Source organism: Anolis sagrei, chromosome 2 (assembly GCF_037176765.1).
Source record: "Anolis sagrei isolate rAnoSag1 chromosome 2, rAnoSag1.mat, whole genome shotgun sequence".
NCBI lineage: Eukaryota > Metazoa > Chordata > Lepidosauria > Squamata > Dactyloidae > Anolis > Anolis sagrei.
The window spans coordinates 170,957,684-170,972,774 of record NC_090022.1 but is presented as its reverse complement, the minus strand read 5'-3'; the positions used below and the strand labels follow the sequence as shown (position 1 = coordinate 170,972,774).

The window sequence follows — 15,091 nt, the reverse complement described above, 5'->3', positions numbered from 1 at the left end:
GAAGCTGATGAGGAAACACAACATACAAACTATCTACAGACCCACCAGGAAAATCCAACAAATGCTACTTTCAGCAAAGGACAAGAGGGATCCTCTCACTTCTGCAGGAGTCTACTGTGTATCATGCAGCTGTGGACAAGTCCTGAGAAGGGTGACTAAAATGATCAAGGGTCTGGAGAACAAGCCATATGAGGAGCGGCTTAAGGAGCTGGGCATGTTTAGCCTGAAGAAGAGAAGGCTGAGAGGAGATATGATAGCCATGTATAAATATGTGAGAGGAAGCCACAGGGAGGAGGGAGCAGGCTTGTTTTCTGCTTCCCTGGAGACTAGGACGCAGTGGAACAATGGCTTCAAACTACAAGAAAGGAGATTCCATCTGAACATGAGGAAGAACTTCCTGACTGTGAGAGCCATTCAGCAGTGGAACTCTCTGCCCCGGAGTGTGGTGGAGGCTCCTTCTTTGGAAGCTTTTAAACAGAGGCTGGATGGCCATCTGTCAGGGGTGATTTGAATGCAATATTCCTGCTTCTTGGCAGAGGGTTGGACTGGATGGCCCATGAGGTCTCTTCCAACTCTTTGATTCTATGATTAAGTCTACATAGGGACCACCAAACGCAGCATTGCCCAAACACTAATCAAGGAACATGAAAGGCACTGCAGACTCCTTCAACCAGAGAAGTCAGCCATAGCAGAGCACCTGATGAACCAACTTGGACACAGCTTATTATTTGAGAACCCAGAAATGCTGGACCACTCTCACAACCACCATGTCAGACTACACATAGAAGCCAATGAAATCCACAAGCATGTGGACAATTTCAACAGAAAGGAGGAAACCATGAAAATGAACAAAATCTGGCTACCAGTATTAAAAAAACTCTAAAATTGCAACAGCACAACAACAGAGAGAAACAAACAAGGACCTCTAATCACCTCTCAACAAAAGTTTGCTCTAGGCACTGTCAGGCCATTGTAGGCTAATCAAGGTGGTCAGTTGAAACATTCACACCTAGCTCCAGCAGACAAGAATCCTTTGTCCCACCCTGGTCATTCCACAGATACATAAACCCTTTTTCCTAGTTCCAACAGACCTCACTACCTCTGAGGATGCTTGCCATAGATGTAGGCGAAACGTCAGGAGAGAATGCCTCTAGACCATGGCCACATAGCCCGAAAAAACCTACAACAATCTAGAAGAGTGCTTGGTGGTTGTGTTTAGCCCACCCTTAATTTAGTGTAAAGACTCAAATTTAGCTAAACACCTTGTTGGATAAATGCATTAAAATGCCTCTATGGTACCAGGAATAATTTTCTGCACCAATAATGTTATCTTCCATTTCTTTCCTTGCAGTTGCTTTCCTTACTATGCAAGGCTAGGCTTGCTTGCATAATGTGTCTTGATTTTTTTTATCCTGTAGCAAAGAAGCAGCTTAGCATGGAAGCACATACTTTGCATTCAAAAAGGTCCAGGTTGAAATGTCAGATAAAGCTGTGCAATCAGTTTGAAACCTTGATACATCTTCTGCCACCAATTAACATAGACCAGAGATTGGCAGCTTGGCAGCCTCTGAATGTAATACTAAAAATAAAAACCTCCTAATCTTTAATGCAGCCCTTCTACTGAGCCAGGTGTCTGGTTCATCTAACTCAGCACTGTCTAAAACAAAACAAGGGCAAACTTTGGCCCTCCAGGTGTTTTGGACTGGAGTAGGCTGTTAGGAATTGTAGGGGTTGGAGTCCAAAACACTTGGAGGGCCAAAGTTTGCCCGTGCCTGGTCCACACTGTGCCCCTATATGTTTTCGACTATAAATTCCATTGCATCAATCGACGTAGCGTGGTGAAAACAGAAGAACAGCCTGCCTCAGGGACTACCACTCGCCCGCCTCATAGGAAACCTGCTACAAAACAGGAGCTTTTTTGTTGAGTTCCAGGGCCAGAGAAGCAGATGGCGGAAACAGTAGAACGGCCTGCCTCAGGGGAGCATACTTGCTCCATCCATGTTCAACATCTACACAAATGACCAGCCACTGCCAGAAGGGACAGAGAGCCTCATCTATGCTGATGATCGTGCCATTACTGCTCAAGCAGGGAGCTTTGAGATGGTTGAAGAGAAGCTCTCCGAAGCTCTAGGTGCTCTTACTGCCTATTACAGGGAAATCCAGCTGATTCCTAATCCATCTAAAACACAGATATGTGCTTTTCAACTTAAGAACAGACAAGTATCCTGAGCTCTGAGGATTATCTAGGAAGGAATACCACTGAAGTATTGCAGCACACCCAAATACCTGGGAGTCAGTGCTCTGACCTACAAGAAGCACTGCCTGAATATCAAGCAAAAAAGTGGGCACTACAAATAATATAATACGAAAGCTGACTGGCACAACCTGGGGATCACAACCAGACACAGTGAAGACATATGCCCTTGTACTATGCTACTCTGATGCTGAGTATGCATGCCCAGTGTGGAACACATCTCATGATGCTAAAACAGTGGGTGTGACTCTTAATGAGGCATGCCACATTATCACAGGGTGTCTGCACCCTATACCACTGGAGAAATTTCACTGTTTAGCCAGTATTGCACCACCTGACATCTGTCAGGAAGTAGCAACCAGAAGTAAAAGGACCAAGGCAGTGACATCTCCAGCTCATCCCCTGTTTGGGTATCAGCCAGCACATCAACGACTTAAATCAAGAAATAGTTTTCTAAGATCTACAGAGACACTTGCTGGAACACCTCAGCAAACGAGAGTCTAAAAGTGGCAGGCTCAAACCCAGAACCTCAATCAATGGCTGATACCAAATGAGAGACTCCCTCCTGGGTGAAAAATGGGCGACTTGGAAGGCGCTGAACAGACTGCGCTCTGGCACCACGAGATGCAGAGCCAACCTTAAGAAATGGGGCCACAAAGTGGAATCCTCGACATGTGAGTGTGGAGAGGAGCAAACCACTGACCACCTGCTGCAATGCAACCTGAGCCCTGCTACATGCACAATGGAGGACCTTCTTTCAGCAACACCAGAGGCACTCCAAGTGACCAGCTATTGGTCAAAGGACATTTAATCAACTACCAAGTTTGCAAACTTAGTTTTGTTTGTTTGTTTGTTTGTTTGTTAAAAAATGCAACTGTTTGGTTTGCTCCTGACACGATAAATAAAATCGACGTAGCTATAGATTACAGGAGATGAAGGGAACATTTGAAGGTCAACAGGCTTCCTATTCCTAGTGTAAACATTACTAATGTTTTGACTCGACAAAAGGGATGCATCAAATATCACAAAGGCAAGACACAATATCACAAGACTTGAGGGCCCTTTTACACAGCTACAGAACCCAGAATATCAAGGCAGAATAACCCACAATATCTGCTTTATTTATTTATTTATTTAGTCAAACTTATATGCCGCCACTCCCCTGGGGCTCGGAGCGGCTTACAAGAACAGGCTAAAATCTAACACAATTTTAAAACAATTTAAAACAATTTAAAAACAGCTTTGAACTGGAATATCTGAGTCCACACTGCCATATATCCCAGTTCAAAGCAAATTATGTGGGATTTTATTCAGCTGTGTGGAAGAAGCCTGAAAAATAGTTATTGTTACAAGGTCGCCCTGTGAGATATTAGGACAGATCAATACTGCCCAAATAGACAAATGGCACCCTTCCTATCATGACCCTAAGGGTCATGTTTTTTTGCTGTTATAAGAAGCCATTGAAATCCACAAGCATGTGGACAATTTCTACAGAAAGGAAGAAACCATGAAAATGAACAAAATCTGGCTACCAGTATTAAAAAACTCAAAAATTACAACAGCAAAAAAACAGAGAGTAAACAATCAGGCACATCAAATAACCTCTCAACAAAAGATTCCCCCAGGCACTTCCAAGCCGTTCAATGCTAATCAAGGTGGTCAGTTGAAACATTCACACCTAGCTGCAGCAGACAAAAGTCCTTTGTCCCACCCTGGTCATTCCACAGATATATAAACCCATTTTCCTACTTCCAACAGACCTCACTATCTCTGAGGATGCTTGCCATAGATGCAGGAGAAACATCAGGAGAAAATACCTCTAGACCATGGCTATATAGCCCAAAAAAACCTACAACAACCCAGTTTTGACCTCTACTTGTGGCTTATCTTGCATTCTTAATTATCAGGAGGTTTTTTGTGGGAATAAAGATGGGTTAGCGTAAGGAATATCTTATTTTCCATCTGGCAGAATAATTCAGGAAAACCTATTTATCTAGAGATTACCTATGAAAAGTTTTGGCAAATAACATGTTTTTCCTAGAGAAACCAATCTGGAGGTTTAAAAACAGAAAACTGGCAGGCTGAGGACTAACGTGAAGTGCTGTACAAAGGTTTTAGGGGGTTATCTCAAAATAAGTAACCTTATTCTAGTGAGCAGGAGTGGGAGGAATGTGACAGAACAACATATGGCTCAAACACAGAAGATACCAGATTCAATCTTTGGCAACTCCATTGAAAAGGATCTCAGCAAAACTGAAGACAACTCTTCCTCCACTAGAGTCCTTGAAAAGATGTTGCCAAGCATAGTCAGACTTAATTTAGTGAAATGGGAGAAAAACAACAGCACATAATTTATAAGGTTTGCGGTTCTGACCTAGCTTACTTGTCCGAATGTATCTCCCTCTACGATCCACCTTGGAGTCTAAGATCATCCCCGGGGAGCCCTGCTCTCAATCCCACCCTCCTCGCAAATGCGAGTGGTGGGGACAAGAGGCAGGGTCTTCTCACTGGTGGGCCCCCGTCTGTGGAACACACTCCCCAGTGAAATTAGGTGGGCTCCATCTCTCCTTTCCCTTATGGTTTCGGGACCAGGCATTTGGGTAGCAGCCTTAACAGTAATTGTAATGATTCATGAGAACTAATAAAGGACAGGCTTTGGACTGGGTCTCTGGATGCTGAATTGGACTTGGATGTGGTTATATTGTTGTTAATAATGTTTTAAAATGTGTTGGATGGGGTCACACACCCCCTGAAGATGCAGGTTCGCAGTCTGGGTGTGATCCTGGACTCATCGCTGAGCCAGCTGCGCCCATACCATGGGAAGTCTGACTTGGCCACGGTAGTCCATGCTCTTGTTACATCCCGTATAGACTACTGCAATGCTCTCTACGTGGGGTTGCCTTTGAAGACTGTCCGGAAGCTTCAACTGGTCCAACGGACGGCAGCCAGGTTGCTAACTGGAGCAACGCTCAGGGAGCATACAACTCCTCTGTTGCGCCACCTCCACTGGCTGCCAGTCTGCTACCCGGCACAATTCAAAGTGCTGGCTTTAGTCTATAAAGCCCTAAACGGTTCTGGCCCAACTTACCTATCTGAATGAATCTCCCCTTATGAACCTTCAAGGACTTTAAGATCATTTGGAGAGGCCCTGTTCTTGGTCCCGCCATCATCACAAGCACGGCTGGCGGGGACGAGAGACAGGACCTTCTCAGTGGTGACCCCTCGGCTATGGAACGCCCTTCCTAGGGAGATCAGATCGGCTTCTTCGCTCCTAGCATTTCGGAAGAAACTTAAGACATGGCTATTCGAGTCGCGGACATAAGAACGGAATAACTACATAATGGGACTGAGTATTTATTGAATTATGTTTTATTACAGTGTTATGATTTTAGTGATGTTGATGTTTTATATTGTAATTGTGTTCTTAGTGGCATTGAATTTTGCCTTGTAAACTGCCTCGAGTCGCCAGAAGGCTGAGAGGGGCGGTATACAAATATAGTAAATAAATAAATAAATGGATATTTTATAACTTAATGTTTTATCTAATGTTTAATGTGTGTTATATTGTTTTGCTTGTATGTGCCGGCATCAAATTGTTGCCAGTTGTAAGCCGCCTTGAGTTGAGAAGAACAGGGTACAAATGTTTGAAATAAATAAAAAAAATAAATAAAGGAAAGAAAGATTATCCCTGCTTTGTGCATTTCCACTCTCCTCCTCCTCCCAGCCAGTTAATGTTTGCTGTTTAGAAGACACCGTAACAAACCCCATCCCCTCATAGCTGAATTTCACCTTGCAAACCCAGGACGCTGCTCATCACTACCACGTGTCCCTCCTTTCGTTTCTTCATGTCAGGGAAGACTTCCTTGACAAGACGTACCAAGCCAAAGAAGTTGGCATCAAAGAGGTGCTGCATTGAAGCCAGGCTTTGGCTTTCAACTGGACCAATCATGCCCAGTCCTGCATTGTTCACTGCAAAAGGAGATAGCAATAGGTTAGCAATGGTAAGCAAGAGAAAGTGAGTATTCCCAGTGTGGGTATACCTACATAGAGAAAACGAGAAGGAGACCCATTCTGTAACTCCCCACAAATACCATAGGCCTAGTTACATTATGCGATTATACCACTATTATCCCAACAACCATGGTTCCATCATATGGAATTTGGGGACTGCCAACTGAGGGAAGGACATACACAAACATACCTTTTTATTGCGAAGATTGGGAAAATTACCGTATATTCTGGCATATAAGACGACCCCCAACTTTTCCAATTAAAATATAGAGTTTGGGATATACTCGCCGTATAAGACTACCAGATTCAAGGATGATGCTTGAATCTGGAACGATGCTTGGTCTGAAGATGCATCCAGGCGCGAGGTTCTTAAGGCCGAGAAATCTGTTACGTGACATGACTGCTGGCTTTGTTTGCATTTCTCTCAGTCTAGCTGACCTTCGTAAACTTTGAGATTCTCCCCTGCTCTGCCAAATCTGCCCTTTCATATCCTCATTAGAGAGACCAGGTGTCAGATTCTCTGGAGAGCTACCCTGGGCGCCCTGGACGCCTGCAGCTTGCTCCACCCTTCACTTACACCTTCCCAGTGGGGCGCCCCTTCACCTCACCATCGGGACCGCATTAAGTTCACGATGAATGGATTTTCTTCTACCGTACTTGTACAGTGTCGCCCTTAATGCTTTCATACAGTCGCTGCATACGGAAGGGACGTGGCCACTGCCATTTTTTAGCTCCCCCCACAATATGCAGCAACCACAGATTCCCCAATCCGGATTGGAAGTTTCAGCACCCACTCTATGGGACAACACCCGGTGTATAAGACTACCCCCACATATAAGACGACTCCCATGCATAAGGCTATTCCCGCATATAAAACAACCCCCGCGTATGAGACAACCCCTGACTTTGAGAAGATTTTCTTAGATTAAAAAGTAGTCTTATATGCCAGAATATACGGTACTTTAAAATCCAGAATCCTCTACAAGCCCCTGTCAGCTATGGGAAGAATCTTTGGAGCTGTAATTAAAAAAAACTTGTCTAAGTTCTCTTCACACATGGGCTTTTGTGTGATAAAAGAAGCTGCCTGGATTGCCTCAGACAGTCAAGCTGCTAAAAAGATTAGTCATCTCTTAGCATTTCCGTTGCCTGGATATGTCCAAATGGCTCAATGGAGAGCTAGAAAATGAGACATGGATGTAAAATGGTGTAAAGGTTGGTTGGAGCGATCACAGCTCAGGCTGAGGCATATAGATGAGAAATCAGATTGGAGACAAAATGTGTCAGTCTGGGCAGCGTTCTGAGAGAAAATTTTGCCACCACATGCCCGAGACTGCGCTGCCACCCAAAATACATTATTTTGACATTCTTTCAAAACTGGAAGTGATTTCTCATTTGGGAAACAACAGCAACCAATAATACCAGACACGTGTACACACAAAAAGGAGTGGAAATTATGAAGCACTTCAGAGCTTGCGGAGTTGCAACGCCCAGCTTTCCTCACCATTGCCCAGACTACCAAGGGTTGTAAGGGCTTGCAAGTCCAATAACATCAGAATAACTAAATGTTTCTGTTCTTACACTAATGCAAGCCCCACCCTGACTCCTTTTGGCATAGAACTGCTCATGGAGGCAATCACAATTTGTGATAATCTCTTTAAAGGGGACCAATTTCTGGCAGAAGGAAATCTGGGTAGGCTTTTGGGCCACCTAAACAAAAAGACTTGGGGCAGAAAGACAGGTCACATGATTTCCATCATTTATGTATGCCTGAAATAGCCCAGGAAGGAAGAAATTGTTCTCCAGTCCACGAGACACTTGGATTCCCATCAAACTCATCAGAGACAGCCAAGCTGGACCAGTCATGAAACAGGCACCCTTCATTTATTCTACTGTGGGCTCTCTTTTAACCTCTGGGTTAATGTAAGTATTCTAAAGGGTTTAGTAATCTGTAAATAAGAGTTCATGGGTGAAAGCAATTAAGGGTGGAGCTATGCAAGACATAGGTTGCAGCTGGGTGTTTGTGGATATAAGGAGCGAGCCTTGGAAATGATCTTTGGGAGAAAATATTGTCATATTTTGGTGGTGGATGCTGCTGGTTTTCCCCCCAGGTCTGTTGGATTTTCGGTATCCTGACCCGTCTCCTGTTATCTTGGAACCCTGGAACCTTGAACCTTTGGACTTGCTTTTTTAAAAATATATTAATCATCTTTATTATAGACTTTTTCAAATTACAATGAAAGAGGGGGAATAATAAGGTTGGGGGGAAAGAAGCAAGAAAATCTAGAGAAGAATTGGGGGAGCAATAACTGGGGGAAAGGATGGGTAGGTTGAGGCGAAAAGGGATTTTGGGGAGAGGCGTGTGGGGGAGTAAGGGAAAAGGGAAGAGATAAAGGATTGAGATTTCGTCCGATTCGATCCACAGAGGGATCATTCTGAATTGTTTTCCTTCTTTGTATTCCTTCACTAAATATTTCTGGTTCATTTTTCCCCCCTTCTTTTTATTTTATTTACTTTGGAGTTTCACTTCATTCTGCAAATATCTTCTAAGTGGATACCAGTTAATTTGATTCTTTTTGTTTGCATTCTTCAATATTTGCGATAGTTTGTCCATATTCATATACTCAACTATCTTGAATACCCAGTCTTCTATTAGCAGGGGGTCCTTTTTTTCCATTTTTGTGCCACTGTAATTCTTGCAGCAGCAGATAGATAAAGTAACATTTTCTCTTCATTTTTTCCCCATTTCAAAATTTATTACATTTATTAAATAATATTCTGGTTTCATATCATATTTGATATTTATGATTTTTTGAGTGTATGTACTAATGTCCAAAATTTCTTAACCATTTTGCAACTCCACCACGAGTGGAAATAAGTTCCTAATTCTTTGCCACATTTCCAGCATTGATTATTATTATTTTTGTAATATTTAGATAATTGTGAGGGTGTTATATACCAGCGGTAAAATGTTTTATACCAACTTTCGATTATATTAACCGCTCTTGTGTATTTTGATTGGATCTTCCAAACCTGCTCCTATTCTTTAAGAAGAATGGGATGTACTTTGGACTTGCTTTTGACTACGGTATAGACTTTCGATCCCTGGACTTTGTTTATTGAACTCTCGGCGTTTGACCACTGGACTGGACCCTTTGACTACGGTGTAGCTTTTGCTATCAGTTTTTGTTTATTCTGTGGCTGAGTGCTATCTTTATGTTTTATATTTTGGTCTATTAAAACAGCCAGCAAGTAAGTGCTGTTTTAATTAAACTTTTGATAAAACTGGGAGTTTGGTTCATCTCTACCTAAATGAGGCAGAGCCCTGGCAACGTGACTCTCTCTCTCTCTCTCTCTCTCTCACTCACACACACACACACACATTTACACACAACCTAAAGATTAACATATTCTTCTGCAATAGCCAGCAGCCCCACACTGATCTTGATGACAATCACTTGACAGGAAAGCGTTACTTCATCTCATCCTTCCCTCTTCTTGGCAATCATGGTTATTTTGGTCTATTAAAACAGCCAGCAAGTAAGTAAGTGCTGTTTTAATTAAACTGTTTGATAAAACTGGGAGTTTGGTTCATCTCTACCTAAATGAGGCAGAGCCCTGGCAACGTGACTCTCTCTCTCTCTCTCTCACGCACACACACACACACACTCATTTACATACAGCCTAAAGATTAACATATCCTTCTGCAATTGCCAGCAGCCTCACACTGATCTTGATGACAATCACTTGACAGGAAAGCGTTACTTCATCTCATCCTTCCCTCTTCTTGGCAATCATGGTTATTTTGGTCTATTAAAACAGCCAGCAAGCAAGTAAGTGCTGTTTTAATTAAACTGTTTGATAAAACTGGGAGTTTGGTTCATCTCTACCTAAATGAGGCAGAGCCCTGGCAACGTGACTCTCTCTCTCTCTCTCTCACGCACACACACACACACACTCATTTACACACAGCCTAAAGATTAACATATCCTTCTGCAATTGCCAGCAGCCTCACACTGATCTTGATGACAATCACTTGACAGGAAAGCGTTACTTCATCTCATCCTTCCCTCTTCTTGGCAATCATGGTTATTTTGGTCTATTAAAACAGCCAGCAAGTAAGTAAGTAAGTGCTGTTTTAATTAAACTGTTTGATAAAACTGGGAGTTTGGTTCATCTCTACCTAAATGAGGCAGAGCCCTGGCAACGTGACTCTCTCTCTCTCTCTCTCACGCACACACACACACACTCATTTACACACAGCCTAAAGATTAACATATCCTTCTGCAATTGCCAGCAGCCTCACACTGATCTTGATGACAATCACTTGACAGGAAATCCCTACCTCATCTCATCATTCCCTCTTCTTGGCAATCATGGTTACAGTCTCTTATCAACTCTATCCCATAATTCAAAATAAGATAGCTGTTTCTCTGCTGCTAAAGTGTAGGGAAACCATGGAAGAGAAAAGTGGATTGAGCATCCTGGGATTGGCAGACCAGATAATTGCCAAATATCACATCTGCTCCATGGAGTGCCCCATTTGTGATGCAGCTGAACTTTGGTATGATCAAAGCCAGCTTATCTTACAGTAAGAGTGGCTTCTCTTGGAATTTTAGCTACCAGGAGAAAAGTTTCATACCAAGAACATCCACTCTGCGGTGAGGGATGCTGTCCACGCAGCGCCGAATTGACTCCTCGCTGGTCACGTCTAACTCCTTGATCTCCAGAGTGTTCTCCAGTACAGGCCCTGCTTGCATCTCGAGAGCTTGCCTCTTTGCCAAATTCCTCATGGTAGCAATAACTTAGGAGGGAACAAATTGTGATGAGATAAGTTTTATGACAAAAAGAATAGGTTTTTTTATTATGAAGATAGCAGAGACAGGGTAGAAAGCGTTAGCTAAGACTTTCTATTTTCTATTTCCCAACCTACCTTGCCTCCCCTATGGCATATTTAACATACTTAGAGGTTCCTATTCATCGAAGGGCTTTCACCCTGGCCCGATGCCACGCTCTCCCATCAGCTGTACTCGAAGGCCGCTACCGGAAGATCCCTTTCCCAGAGAGACTCTGCCCCTGTGACTCGGGTCATGTAGAAACAATAGAACATGTGCTCCTTCAGTGCCCGTTCTACAGGGATATCCGTGCCAGGCTTATCTTACCTCTGATAGACAAGCACCCAGGCCATTCAGGACAATTTTATACTTCCCTGCTACTTGCAGATACTAATTCAGCTACAACCTACAGTGTCGCAAAGTTCTGTGCAGCAGCATACAAAATCCGCCAGGGAATGACTAGTTCCAAAAGTCAACTGTGTGTCCAGTAATCTTCTTCCCTGAATCTACAATTTGGTGATGGATCTGGGCATTGTATGTTTTTACCCTGTTCCCCCTTCTGCTCCCTCACCCATATTGTGTTTTTAGTAGTTATATTTATATTTTTATATTTTTAATGTACCAAACATGCCAGGTTTGTCTGGAAATGTGACACTATTTCCTGTGCTGGTCAATGACCGAAATAAATATTTTGATATTTCCCAACCTTTCTATCCCATTTGTTTCAAAACACTATACACCTGCTTTTATATCCTTCTGTTTTATATTAGAAAAGATTTCTTTCTTTTTCTTCTCTTTTTTTAACATCAAAGAAACATTTTTTGTATTAGATAACAACAGAAGAAGACGTAGATGCAAGGTGTTAAAAATGCCCGTTCTATATCCACTCTTGTACCCTTCCCCATTCCTCATATATTTTGCAATCAAAATTATATGGGAAAAAATAGCCTACTGAGGCTCAAAGTCCCATTAAAAAGCTTCTAATGCTACACTAGTCCCAGAACTTTGCAGTTTTCAAACTGTAGCATACCTTTTATCCCTAAGAGTTAAGAAAGACTAAAAGGAGAAATAGACTCAAGAATGAGGAATCAAATCGCTTCACTCTGCCTCCTTCAATAAGCTGAGTCCCTGCCCTTCTCGGTCTCCAGGCAACTCCTTACCTCGAAATCGCTTCAGCTCATCCCTGGCCAAACGCACTGCCAGGGCCAGTCCAATGCCTGAAGAGCAGCCGGTCACCAGCACATTCCGAACAGCCATATTAGGGCCTAGAAATGGGATAACAGAAGAATAAGAGGAAATATTCTGGGGGGAAAAGAAAACTCACAATGAAAGGGCCACATCCACAGAGATCCCAATTAACTAGATCTAGGGAAGTAATGCTACCCCTCTACTTCGCCTTGGTTAGACCCCACCTGGAATAGTGTCCAATTCTGGGCACCACAATTCAAGAGAGATATTGACAAACTGGAATGTGTCCAGAAGAGGGCGACTAAAATGATCAGGGGTCTGGAGAACAAGCCCTATGAGGAGCGGCTTAAGGAGCTGGACATGTTTAGCCTGAAGAAGAGAAGGCTGAGAGGAGATATGATAGCCATGTATAAATATGTGAGAGGGAGCCACAGGGAGGAGGGAGCAAGCTTGTTTTCTGCTTCCCTGGAGACTAGGACGCAGAACAATGGCTTCAAACTACAAGAGAGGAGATTCCATCTGAACATGAGGAAGAACTTCCTGACTGTGAGAGCCGTTCAGCAGTGGAACTCTCTGCCCCGGAGTGTGGTGGAGGCTTCTTCTTTGGAAGCTTTTAAACAGAGGCTGGATGGCCATCTGTCGGGGATGATTTAGAATCATAGAATCAAAGAGTTGGAAGAGACCTCATGGGCCATCCAGTCCAACCCCCTGCCAAGAAGCAGGAATATTGCATTCAAAGCACCCTGACAGATGGCCATCCAGCCTGTTTAAAAGCTTCCAAAGAAGGAGCCTCCACCATACTCCGGGACAGAGAGTTCCAGTGCTGAATGGCTCTCACAGTCAGGAAGTTCTTCCTCATGTTCAGATGGAATCTTCTCTCTTGTAGTTTGAAGCCATTGTTCCGTGTCCTAGTCTCCAGGGAAGCACAAAACAAGCTTGCTCCCACCTCCCTGTGGCTTCCTCTCACATATTTATACATATTTATATAAGAGGTATAACCTCTTTCACAGAAACCGAACAAAGGGGAGAGGAGGCGGAGTAGCCTTATATGTCAAAAACTCTTATGCTGCAGAAGAGATTCAAGACAGCAATCTGGGAAACCAGCTTGAAATCATCTGGATAAGAATCAAGGGAACTGGGACTCAAAAAGATGTCGTTGTAGGCGTCTACTACAGACCCCCAAGCCAGGAGGAAGAACTTGATGAAGTCTTCTGCCAACAGTTGACCAAACAGGCACAGAGAAGAGATGTAGTAGTCATGGGCGATTTCAACTATCCCGATATTTGCTGGAAAACAAACTCGGCCAAGAGTACAAGGTCCAACAAATTCCTCGCTTGCCTTGCAGACAATTTCATGGTCCAGAAGGTAGAAGAGGCAACAAGGGGATTGGCTACTCTTGATCTCATCCTAACAAATGCGGAGGACCTGATCGATGCGGTCGAAGTGGTAGGATCCTTAGGGGCAAGTGATCATGTGCTCCTGCAATTTGAGGTACAAAGGAAGGCCGAAACTAAGACAAGTCAAACCCGCATTTTGGACTTTAGGAGAGCTGATTTCCAAAAAATGAAGGAAACGCTGAGCAGCATTCCGTGGACACAGATACTAGAAGACAAGGGAGTTACGGATGGATGGGAATTTCTCAAGAGTGAAATACTCAAGGCGCAATTGCAAACCGTGCCAACAAAGAGAAAAAATAGGACAAGTGCAAAGAAGCCAGAATGGATGTCCAAAGAACTTCTAACTGTGCTAAGACACAAAAGAGACATGCACAAGAAGTGGAAAAAGGGAGAAATCACCAAAGAAGAATTCAAACAAATAGCCAACACCTGTAGGGAAAAGGTCCGCAAGGCTAAAGCACAAAACGAGCTCAGGCTTGCCAGGGACATTAAAAACAATAAAAAGGGCTTCTATTCTTATGTCAGTAGAAAAAGGAAAAACAAGGAGGCGATAGGACCTCTTCGCGGAGAAGATGGGGCAATGCCGACAGGGGATAGGGAAAAGGCAGAACTACTTAATGCCTTCTTTGCCTCGGTCTTCTCACAAAAAGAGAGTCTTCAACCTCAGCAAGATGGAGTGGATGAGGGATTGGAGGACATCCAACCCCAAATTGGGAAAGAAGTCGTCCAGGAATACCTGGCCGCTCTTAATGAGTTCAAGTCCCCAGGGCCAGATCAACTACACCCCAGAGTATTGAAGGAACTAGCGGAAGTCATTTCGGAACCATTGGCAACCATCTTTGAGAGTTCTTGGAGAACGGGAGAAGTTCCAGCAGATTGGAGGAGGGCCAATGTGGTCCCAATCTTCAAGAAGGGAAAAAAGGATGACCCAAACAACTACTGTCCGGTCAGCCTCACGTCGATACCGGGCAAGATTCTGGAAAAGATTGTTAAGGAAGCGGTCTGCAAACACTTAGAAACAAATGCAGTCATCGCTAATAGTCAACATGGATTTATCAAAAACAAGTCATGCCAGACTAATCTGATCTCTTTCTTCGATAGAGCTACAAGCTGGGTAGATGCGGGGAATGCCGTGGATGTAGCGTACCTGGATTTCAGTAAGGCCTTCGACAAGGTCCCCCATGACCTTCTGGCAAGGAAACTAGTCCAATGTGGGCTAGGCAAAACTACGGTGAGGTGGATCTGTAATTGGTTAAGTGGACGAACACAGAGAGTGCTCACTAATGCTTCCTCTTCATCTTGGAAAGAAGTGACAAGTGGAGTGCCGCAGGGTTCCGTCCTGGGCCCGGTCCTGTTCAACATCTTTATTAACGACTTAGATGAAGGGCTAGAAGGCATGATCATCAAGT

General features: G+C 43.6%; 1 protein-coding gene across 2 annotated transcripts in view; it reads right to left on the bottom strand.

Moving 5' to 3' along the window:
• LOC132767920 (retinol dehydrogenase 8-like) overlaps positions 1-15,091 on the bottom strand; it is a 64,281-nt gene that overhangs the window by 24,578 nt on the left and 24,612 nt on the right. For both annotated transcript variants that reach the window (XM_067464111.1, XM_067464112.1), the window contains 3 exons: positions 12,258-12,362; positions 10,905-11,066; positions 6,044-6,223 (listed from right to left, as the gene is read on the bottom strand). In XM_067464111.1, coding sequence (XP_067320212.1) covers positions 6,044-6,223; positions 10,905-11,066; positions 12,258-12,354 — 439 coding nt within the window. In that variant the 5' untranslated portion in view covers positions 12,355-12,362. The remainder of the gene's footprint in view (positions 1-6,043; positions 6,224-10,904; positions 11,067-12,257; positions 12,363-15,091) is intronic.